This window comes from Chanos chanos, chromosome 3 (assembly GCF_902362185.1).
Source record: "Chanos chanos chromosome 3, fChaCha1.1, whole genome shotgun sequence".
Lineage (NCBI taxonomy): Eukaryota > Metazoa > Chordata > Actinopteri > Gonorynchiformes > Chanidae > Chanos > Chanos chanos.
Window position 1 is genome coordinate 19,731,189 of NC_044497.1, and position 26,954 is coordinate 19,758,142.

General features: G+C 42.9%; 1 protein-coding gene across 1 annotated transcript; it reads right to left on the reverse strand.

Annotated features, from left to right (window-relative positions):
- Positions 1 to 26,715, reverse strand: arhgap28 (Rho GTPase activating protein 28). The gene is given in 15 exon segments (XM_030767639.1): positions 1 to 92; positions 498 to 562; positions 687 to 814; positions 1,527 to 1,661; positions 2,173 to 2,370; positions 4,411 to 4,493; positions 5,264 to 5,423; positions 7,067 to 7,144; positions 8,738 to 8,829; positions 8,920 to 9,085; positions 9,292 to 9,467; positions 9,588 to 9,663; positions 12,062 to 12,282; positions 12,526 to 12,704; positions 26,594 to 26,715. Coding segments are annotated over 15 exon segments (1,971 nt in total).
- Between the last annotated feature and the right edge of the window lie 239 nt (positions 26,716 to 26,954).

Here is a 26,954-nt window from a genome sequence, read left to right on the forward strand (position 1 = left end):
TCAGTTTGTTCTACTTTTTAACACCCATTCACAGTGGGGATTCACACGATACACCTCGAGGAGATAAGTATCTGGATCCAAGCAGCGTTCTCCTACAAAACAAACAAACTAACGTTAAAAAGGAACCTGGACTATCAGAACATAAATCAAATGCTCCATCATTCCAGACCCGTCTGCCCTGTTTTGGTTTAATCCAGTGCAGACATGCCTGACTGAACTTTTTAGAGATTTCAGGGCTGAGCTGGATCAGGTATGACAATCATAGCTACTGTAAAAATTGGAATATCAGAGACTGTGAAACACCAAAGATCTTCAAAACAAAACTTCGTTGTTGTGTAGATCAGTGTAATTCAGCATCTTGAAACCTGAAACATCATATCAGTTAATACAATCAGTTTGCAAAAAGATCTGATCTCAATGCACACCCGGATGTACCATGACACTGTTTGCCTTATGAAAACATAAATGAGTAATTCTACCAGTATTATATTGCATACCTATGTTGCCTCCAACCTCAAACAAATACTGTCTCTGCCTTCGACTAGTGCTCCTGGATCCTCGCCTAGGCACGGGAGGAAAAAGAGGAACTTGGTTAATGGTGAACCTGTACAGCCAGGGTTTCAGCAAGTTTCTGTCACACACAGTTGTATCATTAAATGGCTAAGGCGCTACTGTTGTCTGCTCACCCATTCTCAACGTCGAAGCGCGCCATTACGTCCTTGGCTTTTGTCTCACTGTCAAGCTGTATCGCCATGGAGACCTTGGCATGAAGAGGGGCGTGAACCCTGATGACCCCATCTGGGACGCCTGAGCGCTGTAAACAAAGGTCCACTGCATTTATGAAGGGGCCGAGGTGAACTGAACACTGGGTCTGCACAGTGACTGGAAACTCATAGTGGTGATACTGGATTGAGTTACACTGATTTGTTCAATATAGTGGATACACAAATATTAAACTGACCTTAATGAATGAATGAATGAATGAATTTAAGAGTTTGTTTTTATCAAAAGCTGCTGTTAGGGAAATCAGTGTGGGATCTGCGGGTGTCTTAGACCAGCAGAGTTACAGAGGATGAATCATGAGTGAAGACAGTTCACTTCACTTTTCTGTTATAAAATCACACCAAAAGAAAGGGAAATTAAAGCGTGGCCTTGTGCAAACAAGCCTATGAATCATATATGGGTGAGTTAGTGTGGATTTGACGTGTACTAAAGCTTTTACCACTAAGAGCTTACTTTAGTGACACAATGAAACAGCTGTGAGAAATTATTTAACCAATAATAACACCAAGCCCATTCAAAGCTGACCGGCTTGAAACCAGTTGAAGCTCTTTAATAAAGATTACCTACATGTGAGTGTGCATGTGTATGTACCTATGTGTGTGTGTATGTGTGTGTGCATGTGTATGTACCTATGTGTGTGTGTATGTGAGTGTGCATGTGTATGTACCTATGTGTGTGTATGTGAGTGTGCATGTGTATGTACCTATGTGTATGTGTGTGTGCATGTGTATGTGCATGTTTACCTCATTCTTCTTTTCCTCTCTTTCTGGGACACGCCTCCTCAGCAGCCTCCTCTTGGTCTTCTCTGAGGTAGGAGTCTTCTTGTTCATGGAGGCCTCGTTCATCTTCCTCACGTGAGAGATCAGAAAGGAGGGGACCTAAGGGCCAAAAACAGCTCCATAAATCTGTCTGGCCAGGGCCTGAGTCCTGCCTAGAGAAAGGGGCCAAACTGGGCTTGGCTTTTTCAGACGTCTCAGACAGCTGGGACGAGGGGTTTATAAAAACCCCTCGTGATTAACGGGCAGACTTATTACAGCCTGTAATAAATAACACTGAAGATCCACTGGTTCATACGAGTGTGCTTTTAGGGGAACGGAATATCCTGAGACGGCTGTATTCACTGCCGTAGGGCCTGTCTAAACCAGTCAGCTGAGTATGAATAGCAATGACAAAATGTATCATCTCTGTCTCTCAGATTTTTCAAACTCTGTGTTTCTCAGTGCAATTACTAAATGTATTCACCAGAGTTGGTGGGCTACACATAGAGTGTTTGATTAAGCCAAGCACTGAATCTTGTTAGAGAGCAGCTTTTAAAGTAAGATGCTGTCCATCCTGGCTGTGGCGTTAGTCTGTTTGAGGCTGTGTGTGAGTTTGCGTCACTTGCTGTACCGTCCAGAGGAGGTCCTGGTGAGTGATGAGCAGACGGACGAGGTGGGCTGCCCCCATAGCCTCCTGCATCTCCTCCTGTTTGGGGTTCTTGCTGCGAAATGTGAAGAGGTTGGGTGCCACGATCATGGAGACGTTCCACAGGCTCATGCGGTTCTTCTCTTCGTAAGCCACCACCTTCCACAGAAACTCCAACAGAGCCTGTCCATCATGCACAGATTAACCAATCGCGTCACAGAACCATCTTGACCAATCATATCATAGAATCACATCAGTCACACAAAGAATCACCTTAACCAGTCACAGCACAGTGCAGTCTTATCAAATTGGACACACAGAACCAACTTGATGAATCACATCACTGAACTACCTTTACTAATCACAACACAAAACCACACAACCAACAAATCATTTTCAGCCAGAGCTAAGACTGTAGAGGCCTGGGAGAAACCAGAGCCTTAACCATCCTGTAAAGCTTGCCCAACTTTAGACATTAGTGCTAGTGCAAATCAACCAATGAAAATCCACCAAAAGCATGAGAACACTACACTATCAGCTAATCACAATCTCAAACCACAAGTGAAATTCTGCCAGTGTTAAAACATCACCAACACAACACAAATCACCAACAAATCAGGAGCTTTAAATATCTCACACAATAATGTATAATAATAATAACCTAATGTATTAATAATATTAATGCTAATAATAATAATAATTACCCTCAAGTATATATTTCAAATCATTTCTGCAATCATTATGTAACTTTCATGACTTTTCCTGGGCAAATGAAAAGTGCAGAAATAATGACAAGCCATTGTTAAAATACGGTTTAGTCAGTTTGTCATCTTTTAAAATTTTTCCGTATTTTTTAAATATTTGGCGCATTACAAAGAGGATACTGGATCTTGGTCTGATTCTAAAATGTTAGCAAATTATTTAACGTACTGAAAACGCTCTGTTGTTTAATTCTGGCAAGTTTTAATGTCTTTTAAGCATGTTTCGGTGTCTTTTTTAACATGCAAACACTGGCCATAGCAGAACACTGACATTTAAAAGGGCACATTTACATGTTTGCATGTTTGTATGGTCTCTAAAAGGATAACAAAAGGAAAAGCCACACTATGGTCTGTTTCCTTTTCCTGCTTTCTCTTTTTCAAAAGAATACCAAAGGAAAAAAAAAAAAAAGCCCCGCATATTTTTGATGACCTGCGTCAAAAGGAAGTCTGGCCATTCACTGTCAGCTGACATCTTCCCTGTGACATCAGCCCATCAGAGGAGTTTTTCACCTTTGGGTTGCAATGGACTCCATTCATTTTTTTTTTTAACCCATCCAGAGACTGAACTGTAGCCGTAACATGACTATTCATCCAACCGGTTTTTCAGCTGCAGCTTTCAAAATTCAAATGCACCTGGCAAGAGGTGTGTGTTCTCCTTATCTAAACTTTTGCCATAATTTTTTCTACCGCAGTAACACTTCACCCTGACAGCCAGGTTTTAAGTGGGTGTTTGGAGACCTCCCAAATGACAGCGTTCCTGTCAAAGACCCAATTAGCTTGTCTGGAAGTTCAAAAGAAAAGAGGTGGAAATGGAGCTCATAAATGCCACACAGAGGATCTCTCATCCTCACTGTAATGCAGGTCGTTCTGCAGAAATCAGCGGAGAAAAAGAAGCCTGAGTCACACACACACACACACATACACACACGCGCGCTCATTAACCTACAGTCATTTATCAGTTACCTCCACAGAGACACTGAGAGTCAATGTAATTCATTTTACAATTACAATTTGATCACTGAGTAAATTCAGGTTAAATCCACGGTCTAATAAGTACATACTTTTTGGCATCTGCAGTAACAACGTTGAGAACACTATTTCCGTTTCTTTAATGAAATAAATCAGAACCCTGCAGCTACCAGGTAGTTTATGTCTATAAAAGTAACAGCAATAGCATTCAGTGAACTTGAAAACCCTTCAGGAAATGAACCAACAACCTTCGGATGCTTTTCCAATATCTAGTCAATTACTCTTAAAACATACAGTATGCAAGACAGGCTCTCCCTCTCCAAGGGGATAGAAAAAACATTTCAACACCTCAGCTGGGTCCAAGTTTATAATATAATTTGAACCAAAAACCTTCATGTTTTCTCAATTTCAGTCCAACACTCTAGGAACTTGTGATAGCAGCTGCCATGCAACCCATCTGTGGTAGACCACAGAAGCATCACGGCTCCCTCACCTTCAGTGTGTCTCTGTTGGCATCAGGCAGGAGCATAACGAGGAGGTGCAGAGCCTGGATCTGGTGTCTGGGCGAGGAGATATCTGTGAGGTCAGAGAAGAGTCCACTTAATCTGAGCACACACACACATCCCTGCACCTCTCAGAGATAAGAACTGCCCCCACCACCTTATCTACAGTCTACACTCTCTGTCAGAGCTGCTTAAGTGTGTGTTTTTAGAGACAGCACCAAGTGTTCAGAAGATGACAAAAACAGCTTCAGAAAAGGAAATGATGACATCTTCAATGCAGTGAAGACAATAAACAAAGACCAGGGTAAAAACGCCATTTAACATGTCGTAAGAAGAACTCATCCGATTACTAATGATACTAATGACAGGTAAAGATGTTTGCACAAGGAGTATTTGGCTCTGAACCATGCTGAGTACTGTTTATATTTAGTTAAAACAATCTTCTGGCAAAGCAACATCATTTCATGCAAATTTACAAATAGGAAGTTCTTACAATGTAGCAAATATTGACACTGATTCAGAGTAACATTAAGGGACCCGTGCAGACAAGGCCTGTGAAAAGGCAAACAACATTTCTTTGTGCACAAATGCAAAGCTGTGTGGGCTTGACTTTTAAATAGGTATTTGCATATTTTAGTTTACTTTTTTACATTTACATTTTTGTGACCAACATAGATGTGACATTCAGTTTACTGTCAGTGTAGGAAACTCCTTCCTCGTGGAGGACGGCAGTCCTGTAGGATTTCCCTTTAGCTGTACTTTAACCACAGCTGAATCTATCTCTCTCCTCAGGCCTTTCACTGTGTAGGCTTTGGAACAGAAGCTGCGTGTACTGGGACTCACTCTGAACAGCGGTGAAGGCTGGAAGGTGCTGGACCGTGAGGAGGGAGTAAGGTAACTCCCTAATGAACATTTTTAACAGGCCCGCTGCATCATTGTGCCGCACCTGTTCCCAGTCAAAACTGTCCTCGTAGAACTTGGTTTCCAGTTCCTGCCGCAAGTACTGTGAAGCAAAAAAAAAAAAAAAAGAAAAACGTATGTAAAAAAAAAAAAAAAAAAAAGAAGAGAGAGAAAAAAGAAAGAAAAAGCAGTGTGAGTGTGTGTGTGTGTTAGGGGAGTGTAATCCTCGACCTGTGTTGGCGCCATACAAATCAGAGTAGAGGCCGCGGTGCCTGATGTGACTGGCTGTAATAATGAGTGGGAGGAGAGCCTCAGTACAGGAGAAGTCAAGCTAAGCGTACTCCTCTGCAACACTATGAGATAGGACGCAGTAAATGTCCAGTGGAGCTCATTAGGGACAGAAAGAGAGGGTTTAAATCAAGAGGCCTCCTACAGCCAAAGCAATATCATGTTTTCCCTGGGCTCCCATTTCTGTGCAGGGGGTAGACGTTTTCCCCAAGAGCAGATCCAGACTCACTTTCAGGCACAATCCTTCATTTCAACACGGCCAAGCAACCTGTTTGTCCTGATAAACTCAGGGATTGTGTTGGGCAAGTCTAACTGCTGGAATATTCAATGCAAAACTACATATGTGCAAAGAATGAAAGCACATGAAAACAAAATGATGTAAAACAAACAAACAAAAAAACCTGCTAACAAAAATGGAAACAATTATAGCAAACCAAAGCAAACTAATGATGTGGTTATTCCAGGCTAAAATGTAGGCTTTACAGAATTATAATCCTGAAGTATTTAGAAGCTTTAGAAGCCTGTGGATATTCATTATTAACCTTGTGGAATGTGCCACTGGCCTTTTTTTAGCGCGAGTTCTTTGGTTCATTTAACCATGTTTAACTTGGTTGTGGGGGTAGAATGCTTCCACAATGAGGAGAGAGGGGTCCAGTTACATTACTTCAGTGGTAATCCTAGCCATGTGGAGGAAAACACACAGCTGTTCCTACACATCCATTTGGGGAGGAGAGGAAGAAATCACCTCCAGCAGCTCTGGGCTTCGTTAGGGTCCAGGCCACCCGATACAAGCTCAGGGTACTGGGATAGCTCGTCTGCTGAGACCCCACAGAAAGGCAAGGCCAAACCGTTTAAAAAAAACACCACCAGTTCTAATCAGGTCATGCTTTGGCACATGGACGGGAAAAAAAAAATCACACAGGACACAAACAATGTGGAAGCAATTAAGAGGTAGAAACTAAAAAAAAAAAAAAAAAAAAAAAGAGGGAGAGGAAGAGAAGCGAAGAGAGGGGAGGTGGATTTGGAGCAACAGAAATGGGCCAGTCTTTTAAAAATGGTTTATGAACACACCAACTTGTGTCAGGATTCCTCCCTCATGTCACAAACACCTTCTGATTGACACAGCTTGGCTGTATGAAACCTTGGCTAAAATGGATTACCTCTCCAGGAAAAAGGGTTCCAATTTGTTTAGCTCCACCACAACCAACTCACAACACCTCCAGGATTTTGAAAACACCTATCAAGTTACACTGAAGTTCTTTAAAAGAACTTCCCCAGCAGAAAGTCCAGCAGGTAATATGGAATGCAGTTTTTCACAAAAAAAAATGAACATTCCTTTGTTTCTCTCAAAGGAGCTTGGCCCCAGAGCTTTAGATAATGGGCAAAGGGAAAAAAAAAAAAAAAAAACTGTGAAAAAATGGTTGGTCAGGATTGAATGCAAATGTGTGATTGCAGTACCTTTACTCTGGAGGCTGAGCCAGGCACTCTGAGAATGCCCTCCGTCTGTAGCCCTGACTGCTCAAGTTTAGACAACAGCTGCAAGACAACACGCACGCACGCACACGCACGCACGCACACACGCACGCACGCACGCACGCACGCACGCGCGCACGCGCACACGCACACACACGCACACACACGCACACACACGCACACGCACAAAAATGATGTTAAATCACTGTAACCATTTTTAGTGGAGGTAATGCCATAGGAATTCAGTTCATTTATAAACAAACAATCTCAATAAAAAGAAAAAAAATGTATTAAAACATCTGGTTGCCTCAGATCGACTGTTTTTCTCTTTAATCTATCTAATAGCCTCTCTCTGCTTCTCTCGTATTATTTGTAAACACTGATTGGCAGCGTAAGCCTTTTCGACATTCCAGCTCATTTCAGAGTAGATAGAAGCTTCTTTATCTTCTCTAAATGACAACACTTCCAGACAGCTAGGCTCTTGCTAATGTACCTGAATCTAAACAGCAAGACAATGGTCAGTAGCCAGTGTTCAAATTCTATTTCTGCTGCCACATCAAAGCTCTAGCCTTGGTTGATCCCATACTAACCAGCTGATTCAGCTCAAACAAACTTACCCTACATTATTGGATTACAAAAACAACAGCAGTCTGCTTTTGTTTTCCCCCAGAGAGCATGAATGTGCCTCTCCCACCAAACACTACAACAACACTTTGCTGTAGTTTAAATCCTAGTGATACTGTGTTTATAACTGGTCAATTTCAGTTCATTCACTACACTCACAAATCAGGTTTTATCTCAGGGAGGGTGCATTGATTCAGTTACAGTAAAAGTTATCAGGTGTGGTAGGTGGAAACAATTGGTGGATCATAAACCTAACAACACCGGGAAGTCATATTTGCATGGATAATACAGAGCTGTGCACAGTACGGCAAAGTCAGCATAGATTTACAGAATCATAAGTAAGTGAATGTTCCTCTATGGCTGACTGTGCAAGACCAGGCAACTTCACGACAAAATAAAATCATTCAAACTCTGAAAAAAAACAAACATGTTTGAAATTTAACACTCAACAACTTTTCCTGTCCATCAGCTCTCCTTCACTTTCCCTACTCTGCCTGAGGTCACATGCAACATCTCAGAAACAGCTAAAGTTCAGCGAAAATGTTCTGGAATATTCTCCAGAACTCCAGGGTATTTACTGTGTTTAACCAGCATGAGCACTCACACCCTCTGACACAAAGCCAAAAGAGCACTGAAGCTCCTATCAGGACCAATCTGATTTCCGTTTGGCACTGAAAAATTAACAACAACAGAGCAGCAAAGGGGCCTCTTTCCCTCTTACGGGAAAGCGCTGAGGCAGGGATGAGACTTACTTGAGAGAGTTATTGGGGAAAGACTCCCTAAGAATGACAAAAGGGTCACTCGGGTCAAAACAGCCCGAGATTATCGCACAGAAGCTGTGGCTAAGGAAGGAAGGACGGATCCAGAGAACTGACCCCACTGAAGCGCTGAGCAAGAAGGTTCCAGAATGTCCATACCCAGAATCCCCATTGGAGATCTAGCCTTGCCCTCAGAAACCAATCTCTGTCATGCTTCTATACGGCCACTCCTGCTGAAAAGCTGAGCCTAAAGAGATATCATCGAGACATGTACCTTTTTGAAAACAAGAGGAACTTTGGAACCAGGAAATTTTTTTTGGTCGTTCTCCAGCAGCGTCGTCAGGGGAACTCCAAATATGCCATTTTCTGCAGAGAACAGAGGGAGTGTTCACAACAGCACATTCAGTAAATAAACAACCTTTGAGGTGATTTAACGGGCCACGGGTTGAAACCCACCTCGTGCCTTGCTCCGTCCCGTGCGGTTCCTCTTCAGTTCAATGCCAAGGGCATCATAAAAAGTGGTCAACTCTATCAAAGCGATATAGCCGATCTTCTTAATGTCCTCCGGTGACAGATCATTTACTCTGGTCAGACCCTGTTTTGGTTTCATTATCCGAAATGTCTGGGCAAGAGACACAGACAAAGAAGAACACTAAGAGAAGATACAAGATCTGGCACGATACACATCACTCTTCAAACATTAAGAGTTTTCATATTGAGAACTTGAATGTATTTGGTGCAATCTGAGGATCTGAGTAAGCATTTGGGAGGTGGCCAACAGATGGTGTGGAGACTGATGTGGAGGGGTAGAGGTAATTTAACACTCACAGGCATCTCTTTGTCTTCTTTGCGGACCCTCTGACAGTCCTGGCATTTTTTGCCTTTCCGATGAACTGCCACACCATCTGAATACGGCACTTCACTCGAGAGGATGTGATCTTCCTGCTGCCGGAACTCCGGCACATGGTTCTCTGCAGAGGAGACAACTGAGCATAAGGATCACTCTGGACCTAAACCCCAGCTAGCCAAACACTTAAAATGCTTGCCTTAACCATGAAGGATTAATTGTTATTTATCTAGAAACCCTCCAACTTTTCCTGAGTTTGTGAAAAATGTGGACTGACCTTTTGGGGGATTCCAGTTAGGCAGTCTTGGAGCAATCTGTCCATTAGGTGAGACTGGGGGAGTTGGTTCAGCAGGCTGTAGCAGCACAAACAACAGAAAATTACACCATTTTCAACACAAGAAAAGAGAGAACTACAACATATGTTAAATTTACAGCATGTTTAACTGAAGTACAATTTCAGCCACAGTATCTAATTATCATTCCATCCCTGGAACCTAATCCTTTCTAGAACATTCTTTAGTTGACTAAGTGATCTTGTGAACAGGCATCATTGTTTGATCCAGTTCACAGGTCATTTACTGTGCTGAAAGCCTAACATGCCGGCTTGTAATGAACATGATCAGTCTTTCTCTAAAAAGCTCCACTCACTGTGACCATATATGGACATACTGTGTGTTTAGTACAACGCTCAGGCTTGAATAAAAAGCACAAAACAAAGTAAAACATAGCCACACGTGCTATTGTGCCCATCTAAAAACCAGGGTACCATCCGTCGTCATCTGTTGACAAGCCAGAGCTGGAAACATAAACAACAAGGCCCCATGTGTTTCAGATCAGTGTTCCCCTTTCCCTTTGCCTTTGCCAAATGAGCAAAAAGCAAAGATGTTAAGACATACGCCTTACAGGGCAGACTGGGCTTTTAGGGCCAAGCTACTCAGAGCAATGCTTTACTGCCCATATTTACACAGCTCATCCTTTTCCCATCCATCCCAACCCTCTCATTAAAGAAAATCGAATCCATACAGGCTCGGGGCAGCACCCATTATTAGATTTTCTCCCTCCACCTCAGCGCTGATGATCAAAAGGACGTTTCATGGACAATATTCATCTACACGTTCTGTTGAGTTTTCAGGGTGTCCTACATACTGGACATCTTCTGACGGCGTCTAAGCATTCAGAGAGTGCGTCTCAACTGTCACTCCAGCTGGTCCTGAGTCAGAAAAGCCTGCCAGACCATTTCAGGGCCCTGACTCATAACTGACAGCTCCAGAAACCAACTCACTGGTGATCTCAGCTCCAACAGATCTGTGTCAAACACCATTTGTTCCCTTTGCATGGCACACTCCCAACACCAAACCTTAAAAAACACGCCGTGCATTGTGAGGTACTGGCACAGGACAGATATGATGAAATGCATTTTTAGATTAATATATATTCATAAATCCCACAAAACTGGAACATCACCTTCTCTGCATGTGACTGTCAGGCTGTGCTATAATGGCAAGCAGGCAACAACCATTCTGACATCATGAATTCAGAGAAAGAGGAAAAATAAACATGAACCTCACTAAGAGAACTGAACAAACTGAAAGTGCTTAAGTTTTGCTCACTGATGATCAGTCACCTGGTAGAAGTGTTCTGGGTGATCAGAGAAAAACAACATTCTGATTGGCCTCCTCAATGATAGTAAACCGCTGCTCTAAAAGCAGAGTGCTTTAAATTCAACTCCAGGGCCCCATGGGAGAGAAATCATTGGCCCTGGTTCATCACTGTCACACTGGATACTACTTGTGTGTTAATCAAACTCAATGAAGAGTACTGGTACAGACCTACAATCTGCTGGCCTGTACATCCCCCAGGACGGAATTAGAAGAACTCCACCATAAAGACAAGTAATGTCTGATTACAAGTGGTTATTTAAAGTGCAACAGGCACTTGTTTTCACCTGTCACTAAATTAACCCAGGGAATTTCACAAAGGCGTCTGATGTCACCTTTCAGTTGAACAGGAGATGAAGTCAAAAGCTTATCTTACTGCGAAACCCCTGAGTCTGTCCTCTGTCTCAGACATCTATTATTAGAGATGGACCTGTACACACACACGGCTGAATTCAAACCTGGACTTCCTCATGCTGTTCTGTAGAATGCATCTTCCACATTCCAGCGTAAGTCAGTGGAACAGATCTATTTGAGGACAGGGCCAGGAGAGGACAGCTGACACGACAGCTGAAAACGAGGCAGGCATACGAGGTGAGAGAAATGCCTAGGTCCCCCTGACTGCACGAAAATATCATACAGAAATAAGACTGACGCTTGGCTGTCTCAATAACTCCAGTATGACCAGTATGACAAAAGGCTTGAGAACGCAGCCGGGGTTACACAGATGGCTAACGTGTGTCATTAATAAACCACTCAGGCTCAGCTGGGAACTCAGCTGAAGAAGAGATGAATGGTATCCCATTTGATCCAGTAAGCTTGTGACTTACATATGGAGGCTACAAGACTAACTTTATCAGTGGCTCTATCTATAAGCATCCATTTGAATATTGCATATAGATACAGATATAGATATAGATATAGGACATAGCTCTGGTGTACAACCTTTCAAAAATGTAACATTTTCATTATTTTGGTGGATCATACAGCATAAACTGATTGTTGACTCCTGAATCATTCCTCTGGAGGTGAATATTATATGGAGAGGGAAATATTTGGGTTGTGTCTTTGCCCTGATTCGGAGCCTGGTGCTCACCGAGGTGTCAGCGGTGGAGAACACATCCCTGACGTGACGGGTAGGCTGTTTGTTCCTCTTGCGCATGGTCTGAGTGTAATTATCCAGTCTTTTCTTCACCATAGCCGCCTGAGACCGCGTGAGGGTGGATAGCAGGGCCTCAGCGGGGGTGTCGGCCACAGTGCCTGACACCAGCATGGAGAGGCCGGCTTCGTGTAGCCACGCCTCCTCAAGCTCCGCCTCTAAATGAATCAGAAGTCACAGATTCAATACTGATGCACGGAGGTATCAAACAAGTTTGTTACAGCAAGTCATCAGCAGAAGGTCTTAGAAGTTTAATGTATAAATCCTTATACATCAGATATGTTTCTAATAGAACAAACAGCTTGTGGTATCTATTTGCATCATTCAATACACTGAATCAACACACTGAAGGCTATGTTCTGTAGAAGATGAGTGATAAATATTCATTAATCTCTCCTTACCATCCATGCTGCTTCTTTCCAGCTGTTCCTCCTGGTTACCGTGGCAATTCTCCTCAATGTTCCTCACCTCGCTCCAGTAGTCATCCATGGCATCCTTTGACTGCCGGGTGGAGGGGTGCTCTCTGGGCGGAGTCGGCGCCTCCGCTGAGCTCATCCTTATTGGCCTGTGGTACAGTCCTCTCCCAGAAGGCAAGACAGGAAGAGTGAAATGCCGAACCTCACTCCTACACAGAAAACAACAGACAGGTAAAGTTCAAATTAGCCAATCATTCAAATTGTCTGAGAGGACTACTTTAGGCCAGCGATACAGCACAGTTTCACAGCAATATGACTTGATGTGATAGGCCAGTCATGACAGGAAATGAAATGGTTTCAATATTTCAAGAAACAAAAAGAAGAAATGTCAGCCACTACTGACAATGAAAGAAACCATACCAACCATAGTAAAAGATAAGAACAACAGACAAGAACAGCTGACAACAGACAAAGATAAATCAATTACTACACAAGTTCATTTTCTTCACTTCAGCCAGATCTCCTCTGCATCTGCCAATGTGCTATTATCACCAAACCACTACATAAACAACCCAGTCAAACCACAGTCAATCCTCTACATAAACGACCCAGTCAAACCACAGTCGATCCACTACATAAACGACCCAGTCAAACCACAGTCGATCCACTACATAAACGACCCAGTCAAAGCACAGTCGATCCCTGACGTGAACACGAGGCCAGCATCAAACCACACTCCTCCACACTGCTCCCACACCACTGCATCCACAGTCAGCAGCCATGTCTCATCTCAGCCCACTAATTACAGACAGCCCTGCTCGTGACGTAGTTTTGAGGGGACAGGGTATGATGAGATAGCACAGGCATCTACCAAACACCAAGAGGAGCAGAATTCAGAACCACGCCAACAACATGGTACCACCTTCACCTCCCCTCAACAATTTTAGTACACAGTCCACTCATTATGTCTCATTGCATAGACACAAACAAACTATCCTGCCACTCACAAAGCCCTCAGGAAGCTTAGGGGTAAAAGACAGGAGAGATCATTTTGGCTAAAGCCCATAATACCTCCTTTTGAGCTCTGCTTTCTTATCTCTCTTAACAGCTGGAGGACCATGGGAGCACAGAGAGATAGACAGAGAGAGTTTAAGAGGAGGGGGAACCCTTCTCTTTGTAGTATCTCTTGTATACAGTCACCATCGTAACTTTTAATGAAATGAAGGCTTTCCCAGGCCAGGGCAGGATGTAATTTGGCTTTTACTGAATGCAAAACCAGTTTACAGAAAACAGAGTAGAAGAGTGCCGAGCGCAGTGCGACTCAACTCTTGCTTGTTACTTTTCTACTCAAATATTGATAAAGACAAACTAGCTGATGAAGAGTTGTAAGCGTGCAGATATCCCGGTGCCAGGAAGCAGAACAAAACCCACTTAAGAGGAAGTTATTGATCATTGCGATGGAGAATGATGGCACAGGTGGAGTTAAGAGCAGATCTTCACTCTTAATGGCTTTCCAATCCCAAGAGTGAAAACTGAGTTCCCAAAACGAGTTATCGGATGAATCCTGAATAAGCATGAGACAAACAGGCCGGTGTTCTCAGTGGGAGGATGCATTACCTCAAACCAAAAACAAACAAACAAACACGCTCTCCCTGCACTCAGACAAACAGAATCATATACCTAAAAGATCCTCTACACCAGTAACATCACAGATGAAAGACTGCACCCTTAATGGAGACAGGGACTAATAGCATAACTGATACAGATCTGATGGATTCAGGGAGAGTTACTTATAAAGGCAGTGGATTTTTCCTACAGTGTGTTTGCAGTTACTCAAAGCCAAGAGTATATCCCAAAAAAAGCAAGCTCTAACTAGTTCTCCACAGAATCAGAATCAGAGTATACTGAACACATGAGATCTCACCTCAGGTCTCGTGAGATCTCACCTCAGGCCTCGTGAGATCTCACCTCAGGCCTGCCAGAAACAACACTGTTGACAGAGTTATAACAAATATGTCATGTGTGCAGAAAAGCAGGTTTGCCGAGATGGAGAGCACATCCTCACACTCAGATAGTGTAACCATATGACCAATCAGCGACCAGCACAGTTCAGCCATCACAGGCTCTTTGAGTCTGATAACCTGGGGCTGACGGAGTCAGCTTGTCGCAAAAACGCTGTCCAGCAAAACTAAGCTTATGCTCTGACCTCATTTCCTGTCATCACTCGGGTATGTCAACACATCAGGCACGTTTGTTTAGAGTTAAGAAAAAAAAAAGAATCAATATGGCTTAATTCATACATCTTCATGGCTGCTAACGCTGGCATTCACATGGGGCTCAAAGCCTAGGAACCTTCTACCCCTACTATCACAGTAGCCTCTACCATCACCATGACAAAGTCTTGGCATAGTTTATCAGAAGAGGCTCTACGGCCAAATGGCACTCAGCACACAGATCCCTTATCAGCACCAAAATGAAACATCCGCATTCATGTCATCCATCAGACAGGTATTCACCCAAATCACTTCACTGGATCAAACTATACAGATCAGTGCCACAAAACAACAGCACATTCACTTCAAATTATGGCTTGTTTTTTATAGGGCTTTTTTTGTTTGTTTGTTTTTTTAATCCCCAAAACTGCAGCATTCATGATATAACTTGCCACTGTACCAGATCACTGTACCAGAATTCCTGTAGTTTTTTGTTGTTGTTGTTCCTTTCAGTGTTACATAAAACAGCATGGTATCACAGCCTTTTGCCAGTTGTTTAAAGATATTTCTTAATCAAAAGCCAGACTATTTAAATGTAAAATAAAAAACGCTAACCTTTTAGGTTACACATTTTAGAACATCAAAACAGATGGAGTGAGATACTCAGGGAGGTATGTGGTACACATATCCCCCTTATTCTTCATATTACAGAGCATTTGAAAAAGGCAGTAATCAGCTTAAGAAAGACAACCACAAGACCTAGCTGTGGGACTGAACATGTAACGCTGAACTGAAAACACACACACACACACACACACACACACGTCACTTTTACAGTCCTCTGTCAGCCTCTCAGATCCTACAGTTTTTACCTACAACAGCTAATAACATATCCTCTTCCAGAAAGAAATCTGTCCTGGAAAAATAACAGGTCTAAAAAGCCATTCAAATCATAAAAGTGTTCAAATAACCTGACATGGTACAAAACAGCATCTGCTGCAGTATGGCAATAAGAAGTATTTAACTACATTATAGCTTTTCAAATTGTATTTCAGCTCTACCTAAATGAACAGAATCAATATTGTTCAGAGCCACTTAAATGGTTCCACAAATCATAACATACAAAGTAAATGAAACAGAAAACTCATAGATCCCTGAGATGAAAAGATGGATGACTATTCGGACAAATTTGAGATCACCGCAAAAGCGAATCTTCATCTAACATTTCTTCATCAGTCTGTGGAAAGTAACTGATATTCTCCTCCACAGCCTCCCACTTCAAAAGAATCAATATTCCCAGAAACACACACACACACACACACACACACATCCACAAAGACACAGACACACAGACACAGAGTCTGGCTAGTGTTTCAGAGGAAAACACAGATTACCTTTCTGTCCCTCATTCAGCTGGCCAGAGGAAAAGAGGACATTAAATCTGTCTGTGCAGATCTGAGAGGAAGAATACAGAAACAAAGACCACTTGCAGAGAGAGAGAGAGAGAGAGAGAGAGCGCGAGAGAGAGAGAGAGAGAGAGAGAGATGAATTCACACAGATGAGTCTAACTTAGGATTCCCTTCTCTCAGGAGCACTGTGAAACCCAAGCTCATTTCTCCACCCACATACCTCTATGTCCATCCATCCATTTATCTATCCATCCATCCTGCACCACGGGAGCTCCTGACTTCAACAGTACTTCTCCTCCTGCCCAACCTCCCTCCGTCTCTCTCTCTCTCTCTCTCTCTCTCTCTCTCTCTCTCTCGCCCACATGCTCCCTCTTTCTCCACCCCGCCTTGCCTCTCCTCTCCTTTTCGCCAACTTGTTTTTTTTTTTTTTTTACTACTTGAAGCTTCTTACTTCTATCTAGTCAGTTCTACTACAGACACATGCACACATACACATAAACACACTCACACACGCGCGCACGCACACATGCACGCACGCACACACTTCCTCTTCAGATCTCATTGGAGACCCATTGTGCTCTTTCTTTTATGGCTTTCCGTCCATGCCACACTCAGTCAGAGGAGTGGAGAGGTAATCTCAGAGGTCTGCAGCTGTGGGGGTGGCTGGAGGAAAATGGGTCTAATTTAGCAAAATCAGTTCCAGATGTTGCTAATCACCAAAACACTCACATCACCACAAGCTTTCCTTTAAACAAACAACAACCATGCCCAAATACCTGGCCCGCCACGAACCATCTCTGAGAATAAATAAAACCTTGAAAGTAAGAGTGTACTGATATTTTTGTCTCAGAAATCCATTACCATCAAGTTTTTATACATTTGAAACAGAAAGTCTGTGTTGTTTGTCAACTTCTGCTTCAATATCCCTTCTTATCTGTTTCTCATACAATATCTGTCATTTGCATTGGAAAACCCTCTCTTGATATTCACGCCCCTTTCAAAGCAATAAAAAGAAAAGAAAAAAAAACGGAGTAGGAAACGGCTGATTCTTGTTATCATATTGGAATTGATCCTTCACGTCCAGCAGATGTATTGAGATACTGAGCCCCCCTGGAGCGTATGTAGGTCAGTAGTGATGGAGAATAAAGTGGGAACATGTGGCAATGGTGCGGACGCCCTCACAGGCTGCAGTAATCTGAGGAGAAAGCTACAGACCCTCAAAACCATGACCTAATTCCACAAAAAATGCAAACACTGGAGCTCCACTGCCAGGGCTGTGCTCCAACACTAATAACTTTTTTTTAAAAAAAAAAAAAAAAAAGAAAAGGACAATCATAACCAATTATGAACTTTTTTTTTTTAATTGTTATCTTTTTTCTTATCATGGTCATGTAAAAGAAAAACCCAGACCCCAATGCCCTTCACTGAAAAACTTTTATATGGAGTCTGTCAAAGTCCATATACTAAAAAAGATCTAGATGTAGTGTGTCAAAGTGTATTATACTGGACACTACATCCATTTATGTAATTGATAAAAGCCTTTTCCATCTCTCATATTGATTAAACCAGTATACGCTTCAGATGCAATGAAAATCAAAAGCTGGTGCCAAATAGCTGACTGTAGCTCATCCTATAAAAATGTCAATGCAGATGTTTTTTCTTTTTCTCCCCCTGACTGCAGAAATGAGAAAAGCCCCTGTTGGTATCAGAGAAAATGTTTCAAAAAGTTGGAGTCCTCCTAAACCTGTCCATGGGATGAAAAAGAAACATCTGGTTTCTAAAAAACAGCTTTGGAGAGCACGTGAAAGTCCAACTTGGACAGAGCCTGACAATATCTAATGAAGACTTTCCACATTGTGTGTTCTATCACAAACACAAAGTCCTTTCTTTTCAGTCACACTAGTTTTAAGGCCAAGATGGTTTGCTATGGATCACTGGAGTCACACCATAAACAAGAAAGTCACATGCATCACCATCACAAGCTTCTCTGTAACCAAGTCCACAGAAGATCGTGCTCCATCTATCTATCCATCCATCTATCTGTCCATCTATCCATTTTCCATGTGCACCACCCCCGTGGCAGAAACAGGCATCCGAGTTGGGATGACTCAATGATCAGCATCACCGGCTGCCTCAGGCACATGTGGACAAGTGGCCCTTGTGGGTGTAGCGCCCAACAAAGCTGTTCCTTTGACTCCCACCCGGAGCCTGCTATATTTAGTCAGTGGTCTCTGTTGTGTTGTGTAACGGAAGCCCTGTGGTTATGACGGCCCTAGGAAGGCACTTCACAGGGTGCACAGTCAGCATGTTCTTCACTCGTCTTAAAAATTGGTTAAGAGGAAGACCATTAACAACAGGATGTCTTCACAAAAAGATCAATGTGCCATGCAAGTGCTGCTAGACCCTTACACATTAACCTGGCAGACTGGACTCCATGACTATGGTCTATGGTTAAAGGAGCTGGGCCCAAGGATGCTCAATCAAGCTGGTCGAACAACCATTAGAACTATGATGAGAAGTCAAGTCAAGTGAAGATGGTTTGGTCAATCCTCGTCAGATTAAACTTGTCAGAGTTGGTGGTCAGAATGAGTTACAACAAGGCAATGTGGTGATGAATTCCTTATTCTGGAATTTCAAGGGTCTGTCTTCACGAAGCCCCATTCACGTGAATTGATGTCACATCCTCGCGAGACACTGTGTCCTTGTGTGTCGGCCTGTGACTGTGAAGTGCTTCTTTGTCAACCCTGTGATTGTTACAGTCCTCAGGGTGGACATTGCTCACGCTGAATGGCCACCAGGCTGACACGCATCACCCCTGTAACGTCACACACTCGTGTTTGGACACAGGAAAAGAGAAAAGCTGTGGATTTAGTGGGGGATAAAGTTCAGTGAGTAATAAGTGTGGTGTGTACTCTGATACCAGTGCAAACGGACAACTGCTACTGTTCAGGCTGCAGATGTGAGATGTGAGATAGGAAATCTGGTATGTGTCAGCTCTAGTATTCTAGAAGTGCAGACAGAAAGAAAGAAAGGTAAATTTGATTTTATTTTTTTTCTGTGAGGGAGGATTAGGGCTTGATAAAATTCTTGTGTGAGTAGCATTTTAACTGGCTACAAACACACATAAACATACAAAAACAGATAAACAGCTGAGGTAAGAAAACATTCTTCAGCCCTCTTCTCTCCTAAATGACCCCTCCCACTGTCACCCTTAAGAAAAAACAAAACAAAACAAAACAAAACAAAAACAATCCCTACCGGGTCCATAATGTGAGTTTGACTACTTCTGCTGAAAGAGGACTCTTTGCTTAAAGTGACATCATGTCCTCACAACACAAACCAGGCATACAGAGATTAATCCTGTTCTCTGAGCTAACCCAACAGAGAGATAACAAAACATTTCACAATTGGCTTGATCAACAGTTCTGTAAGAGAGGAAGAGGTAAAAGAATACCTCACATTTCTGGAGTTTCATCACTTTCTGTTTCCTCCAGGCTACTGCGGCAGAGCAGGGGAGAGCAGGTTTCTGGGTAACGGGTGTAAATTTTCCGAAGTTAATTTTAAAAATAAAATCAAAACCTGTGATTGGACCACAGACACTCAGCGGCCAATAAGCAGGCACATTTCCGACTTTCCCCAAGTGCGAAACACTTGTACATACATAAGAGTGCGGTAAATGAAATCTAATCAGGTTTAAGCTCTCTGACGCTAATCACATGAGACTCAGCCATTGGCCTGGGACCACAACCTGAAAACAGGAAAAGACGGTTTCACGTCCTGGCTCATATAATCTCATCAGGCAAAAACATAGCCGTGAGAGACCTCTTCACTCTTTTTAGTGCAGCACACAGACCAATGGAAAACAGTGAAACACACACACAGATTTTCAGATCTTCTCTGTCTAATTAACTCACAGACTTCACCTCAACCTCAGCAGTTCTCTTACAGCTTGCTATTCTTACAGTATCTGGTTTGGTTGAGTGGCAGGTTACACGTGAAAACCTCTATGTTTTAGTGGACATGGTCATTACATAGACCATGTGTGTTTAAGGACTGCTAACAGCTTTAAAATAAGCTGTCAAGATATCAGTGGGGTTTTTTTTTCTGTGCAAGTATGAAACCTGAGAATTTCAACTGATACCAAAAGATCCTGTTGATCCAGAGTTCGACTTTACTGACTAAAAAGGAGCCATAAAATCAAAGGAAACCAGAGGCATTACTCAATGCTGTGGTCCATACAACCAATCCAAAGTCTCTCTCACACACATGCACACACAAACACACACACACACACACACACACACACACACACACACATACACTACTATAAGACTGATATGACTCATAGCTGCAGTCAGCCAACTCTACAAGCTTACTGAATTCACTCGCTGTTTACACATACACATACACATACACGCACACACACGCGCAAACGCGCAGACACACACACACACACAGACACACACACAGACAAACAACTTAACAAGCTGCTACTTCTCCTGTTACTACTCTGATCTGCTCATACGTGTGTGTAAGTTATGGAAGTGCCTGCTGAACAATCTGTTACCCTCCTAAATATGACTCCCTCCTACACAAACCCATACACTGAATATGACTCCCTCCTACACAAACCCATACACTGAATATGACTCCCTCCTACACAAACCCATACACTGAATATGACTCCCTCCTACACAAACCCATACACTGAATATGACTCCCTCCTACACAAACCCATACACTGAATAGGACTCCCTCCTACACAAACCCATACACTGAATAGGACTCCCTCTTACACAAACCCATACACTGAATAGGACTCCCTCCTACACAAACCCATACACTGAATAGGACTCCCTCCTACACAAATCCATGCACTGAATATGACTCCCGCCTACACAAACCCATACACTGAATAGGACTCCTTCCTACACAAACCCATACACTGAATAGGACTCCCTCCTACACAAACCCATACACTGAATAGGACTCCCTCCTACACAAACCCATACACTGAATAGGACTCCCTCCTACACAAATCCATACACTGAATATGACTCCCGCCTACACAAACCCATACACTGAATATGACTCCCGCCTACACAAACCCATACACTGAATATGACTCCCGCCTACACAAACCCATACACTGAATAGGACTCCCTCCTACACAAACCCATACACTGAATAGGACTCCCTCCTACACAAATCCATACACTGAATATGACTCCCGCCTACACAAACCCATACACTGAATATGACTCCCTCCTACACAAACCCATACACTGAATATGACTCCCTCCTACACAAACCCATACACTGAATATGACTCCCTCCTACACAAACCCATACACTGAATATGACTCCCTCCTACACAAACCCATACACTGAATATGACTCCCTCCTACACAAACCCATACACTGAATAGGACTCCCTCCTACACAAACCCATACACTGAATAGGACTCCCTCCTACACAAACCCATACACTGAATAGGACTCCCTCCTACACAAACCCATACACTGAATAGGACTCCCTCCTACACAAATCCATGCACTGAATATGACTCCCGCCTACACAAACCCATACACTGAATAGGACTCCTTCCTACACAAACCCATACACTGAATAGGACTCCCTCCTACACAAACCCATACACTGAATAGGACTCCCTCCTACACAAACCCATACACTGAATAGGACTCCCTCCTACACACATCCATACACTGAATATGACTCCCGCCTACACAAACCCATACACTGAATATGACTCCCGCCTACACAAACCCATACACTGAATAGGACTCCCGCCTACACAAACCCATACACTGAATAGGACTCCCTCCTACACAAACCCATACACTGAATAGGACTCCCTCCTACACAAATCCATACACTGAATATGACTCCCGCCTACACAAACCCATACACTGAATATGACTCCCTCCTACACAAACCCATACACTGAATAGGACTCCCTCCTACACAAACCCATACACTGAATAGGACTCCCTCCTACACAAATCCATACACTGAATATGACTCCCGCCTACACAAACCCATACACTGAATATGACTCCCGCCTACACAAACCCATACACTGACTAGGACTCCCGCCTACACAAACCCATACACTGAATATGACTCCCTCCTACACAAACCCATACACTGGAGGACAAAACCAGTGCCAAACAAAGAAAGGAAAACCAAAAAATGACCCCAAAAGACAATGTGGTTTGAAGCTCATTTGAACAGGGCATGACTGTTGAAGAAAAACCCATACAGTCCAAAACAGTCCCAGTCACAACACACTGAGCAGATTCCCATCTCCTGAGACGAGAAAACACAGAGCAGATTCCCATCTCCTGAGACGAGAAAACACAGAGCAGAAAATCACATTTTCTAAGTCACATAACGGCAGGTTAACTTATGTGGCTGAAAACGCAGAGGTGACATTTTATGACATCCGCCTTTCAAAATGCGGAGGCCACAGAAGTAAACAAACACTATGAGTATATATTGACCAGCATCTGACAGCCAATTCTATCCGGTAAAAACAAACAGCACGTCGATGCGTTTATCTTTTCGACGACGCTGTAAATTCACAACAGCTCAGATATACGAGCAACAAGCTCTTTACCACTCAGGAAGCCCATCCTATTCTAGAAGATAATTAGCTTAATTACCTTTGCATGATGATTTTCTCTCTCTCTCTCTTTCAGTGGGCTGGGAACTCTTCAGAAAGAGTGCAATCCTTCACCTGTCCCTCTCCCAGAGTGTACGTAAATGTTCATGACTAAAGTCTTCTCTCTGCCCAGGCTGACTGTGTCTGAATGGAATGCAGCCAAGCCACATTGTCAGAAAGGTTCTTCAACAAGGAATTTCCTCATCTCTGACTCTATCTTTTTTTCTTTCCTCATCTCTCTAATGACATCACATTACTCGATGTTCCAAATGATGTTGATGCTGTTCTTTACTCTTTGTTGTTCCTCAATGAGTTCATTAACCACAAATGTCCGTTATCCGTGAAATTGTGTCTGGCCCAAAATGAACCAGCGCTGTAAATTTTATGAGGAAAAGGTGCGTGCCTGTGTGTGTGTGTACAGGGCATTCTAAGAGGACATAGAGAAGAAAAGAGATACTACTTTGCATTCCTGTTCTGACCTCAGTCTTGAGATCTGACTCATGCAGTTTCACACATCAGGGTACACAGGACAGGAGCTCCGGTTCTAAGAATGAGAAAATTCCACAGTACAGGTGAATGTAGCACTGTGACTTCACTCTGGAAACCAGTCTGCTTTCATTTTCATTCCCAGTCAGATCTGCTCTTTATTTTCTGAGTGTATCTATGTCCTTAAGGGACAATGTTCACTCTTAAAGTGGCAGGGCTGAAACTGTCAAAGTAATGAACACATTACTAATGAATAGTAATGAATATTCAGACACTACCAAACCACGCCCCTTATTTAAAAAAAAACTTTCTGTTGGTTAGTGACACAAACATGGCACTTTCCTTCCAGTTAACAGCACTGGGGAGGTGTGTGTGAAAACTTTCAATAGTAGAGGAACAAACACATTACTCTCAACTAACAGGAGTTGTTTTGCTGTGCCAAACACAACAGCAACTTCCTCAGGTGTGCCACATGATCAAAACTGAGAGGAAGTTAAAACACAGCACACTGCAATTTACCATAAAATATACGATCCACTCTGCCAACCTTGCTCTGCTCTGGTGCTGGACTTACACTAGGCAGTGCATCTGTTTGTATTAGAGTCAAACACACCTGATGCAACCTCTGAGCAGGGCTGAAAAGTAAAAACCATGCAGTTTAGTGGGTCGGCAGGACTGAAAGAGAGACATTATAAAAGAAACACACAATGGTGGTCAGAATTACACAACCTGCATGAGGCCCAAGCTGTTTATTTCACTTTGTGTAAAAAGCTCTAATGACAATGACACCCATCTCTGACATGTGGCCGATTATGTTTTCACCTGTGAAAATATCCAGAGGCAAATGACAGGTCCACTGAGCGTGCAGGTGGTTTAAGAGACAGAATCACTCTTTTTCAACCCAACACAAAAGATGCATTCAGCCAAGGACACCCGAGGGCAAGGGACAGTTTTTGTGTCCCAGACAAAACGCCACAGAGGGGAACTTTGAAAAGTCTCTCTGTTCATGACCCAGATGCTCTGTTCCACGTGCCACCTCTAAAACAAACATGAACACACACACACACACACACACACACAGAAAAAGCCTGTTGGAGTGATGTCAGTGAACAGACTCACTCGTCCCATCTCTGTGTGCTGTACACAATGTGAGGGCAAGAGCAGTTTTTCCTACAGATTGTATCAGAAACCTGTGGCACATGCTGCAGTGTTGGTCGTCAGTCACTGCCCTGCCAACCAAATGGCTTTTACCAAACTTGTGCCGACCATTTGGCTTCCTATAAAGTCTTTTAACTGGGCAAACAAATCAATCACGTTTGTTTGTTTGGTTGGTTGACTGGTTGGTTGTTTGTTTGTTTGTTTGGAACAGGCATAATCACCCAAAAGTCTCTTCCTCCCAAATCTGCCCACTTGTACTCGCTGATACCATATTCCATGTTTAAGATGCCCCCAAACTCAGGCTAGCTCTCCGATTTGTCTGTAGTAAACACGCACAGAATCACCACACATGAGAGAGATGGCTGAACAAACCAGGGAAACAATGTGTTTGGCAAGAACAGCTGAGCAAGGGGGACGTGTGGGGTTCCAAAGAGATGAAAACAAAGGAGAGGACAGAGTCAAATGAGATGTGATCTACACTAACCACTACATGCTCTTGATATATACAATACAAAGGGGAAAAGAAAAAAAACACAGTCGCTCCATAAATGCTTATTTAAGCTAAACCTACACTCAGTCCAAACAGGATTGGTTTATACTACTACTACAAAAGAAAATCCATTGAGTGGCCTCATTATTAACTTCCTTTTTCAACCAGACTGTTGCTTTGGAATTTGTTCCACGATGATTCCTGAGTAAAGAGCCATAAAAAGATTTGGCCATAAAAATAAATCGAAACAAGATGAAGGCCATGGGATCTGACAAAGATAAGACAAACGTGGAGCTCTTTAAAAACATCCCCAGGGTAAACCTTCTCTCCACCGCAGCGTAACGTAAATATTTTAAGACTTAATGGCTGAGTCCTGCTCTGCAGTCTCCAGTCTTTTCCTCACAGGGCCGTCTGCCCCATCAAAGTCTGTCCCCGGCCGACACAGCCTCAACATTAGTCTCCTGAAGACACACCAGGGGCAAACCAAGCAGACAGGACAGACAGAGAAAAGCATGCCGGGAGGAGGGCAGATGTCTGTATGTAAGGTCCAGGCTAGTCATTGGTCATGGACAGTATTTAAGGAGTTAGGTGCACATGTTGTGTATTCCTGTTTGAGGGTGGTGTGATAATGTCAGGATTTATGATTAGTTATGGGTAAGGGTGTGTGTGTGCGTGTTTGTGTGTGAGGGTGTGTGGGTGGGTGTGTTAGGGGGGGACTCAAGGCATCAGGAGAAAAAAAAAACAAAAAAAACAGCAGTCCATCTGTAAACACAACTACATGCCAGCAGTGCGTACAACACATTTGCAAAGGTTGCAGCCAAAAAAGATTTCTTTTAAGGTTAACTTACAGTTCCAACCAAGTCAACTTACGGCTGCACCGCATAATCTTATCACTGAGAACATAACGTCACATTAAACAATCCTCATATAAGAGCACACATAAAAATGATTCTTCTTATTTATAAAGGAGTCAGTCTTAAGACTTTGACTTCAGCCAAAAGATGGCATTTTTCACTCCTTTGTCTCAGATACCTCAAACAAATGAGGACTATAACGCTGTCCGATGTATGAATGCATTCAGAGTTTTCCTTTAACCCTCGTTCCTTTCAGTTACTCAATAAAGACATACTCAACAAAGAGGAGGAAAGGCGGCTGACCGGTACTTGGCAAACAGTTTTGACCATTTTTGAATAACTGAGTTGAAAATAGCCGAGAGTAGTTTAATAAAGGTCACAATCTGTTTTATAAGGAACGTTTGTCTACAACTTCTGTTGCGTCTAATCGCGTCGAGTGTCCCTTGACTCATTTAGGTTAAATAAAGTTATCTAAACCTTATGAATCCGTAGCGTTTAGATTAATACAGCAACAACAACATCAACAGGCTACAGCAACGCTGCAGTCAAAAGCGTTCAGTTATTCACACTCCGCTAAAAACACCCTTCCATCGCTACAGTTATTTAACTGTTGTTCCCAGTTTCCAGCTAATAGGTCGTTCAAAAAAGGAGCTAGTCGCGAAAATGCAAGTGTTTGTTTAATTTATTTGCTTTTCTTAAAGCGTTCTGACAAACAGAAGAATGTGTAAGGTTTGCAAAGTTGTTCCCTGCTATTTACCTGTTTAATGACGGATGCTTCGGTGACAAATGTGCATAGTTCTCATCCACCAAATGTATCCTGGAGGCTGTGAATGAATGGTAAGCTGTCAGAATAACGCTTCCGGAGTCTTTAATGTCCATCGTACAACTAAAAACAGTCCGATAGACAGCAGGCTAACACGAACCCCGGAGGTTCCAAGAGAAATTCACATCAGCACTCTCTTCCTCCGTCTTGAACATACAATAAATAAATCGGTTTGTTGCCTCATTTGCGCCTGCCCATGTTGTAACTCGAAGCTACTGGCAGGACGCAACAATCCTCTTAACCTCACGCCCAATCAGCGACAGTGTCTCCTAGCAAAAACTAGATAATTACTGAT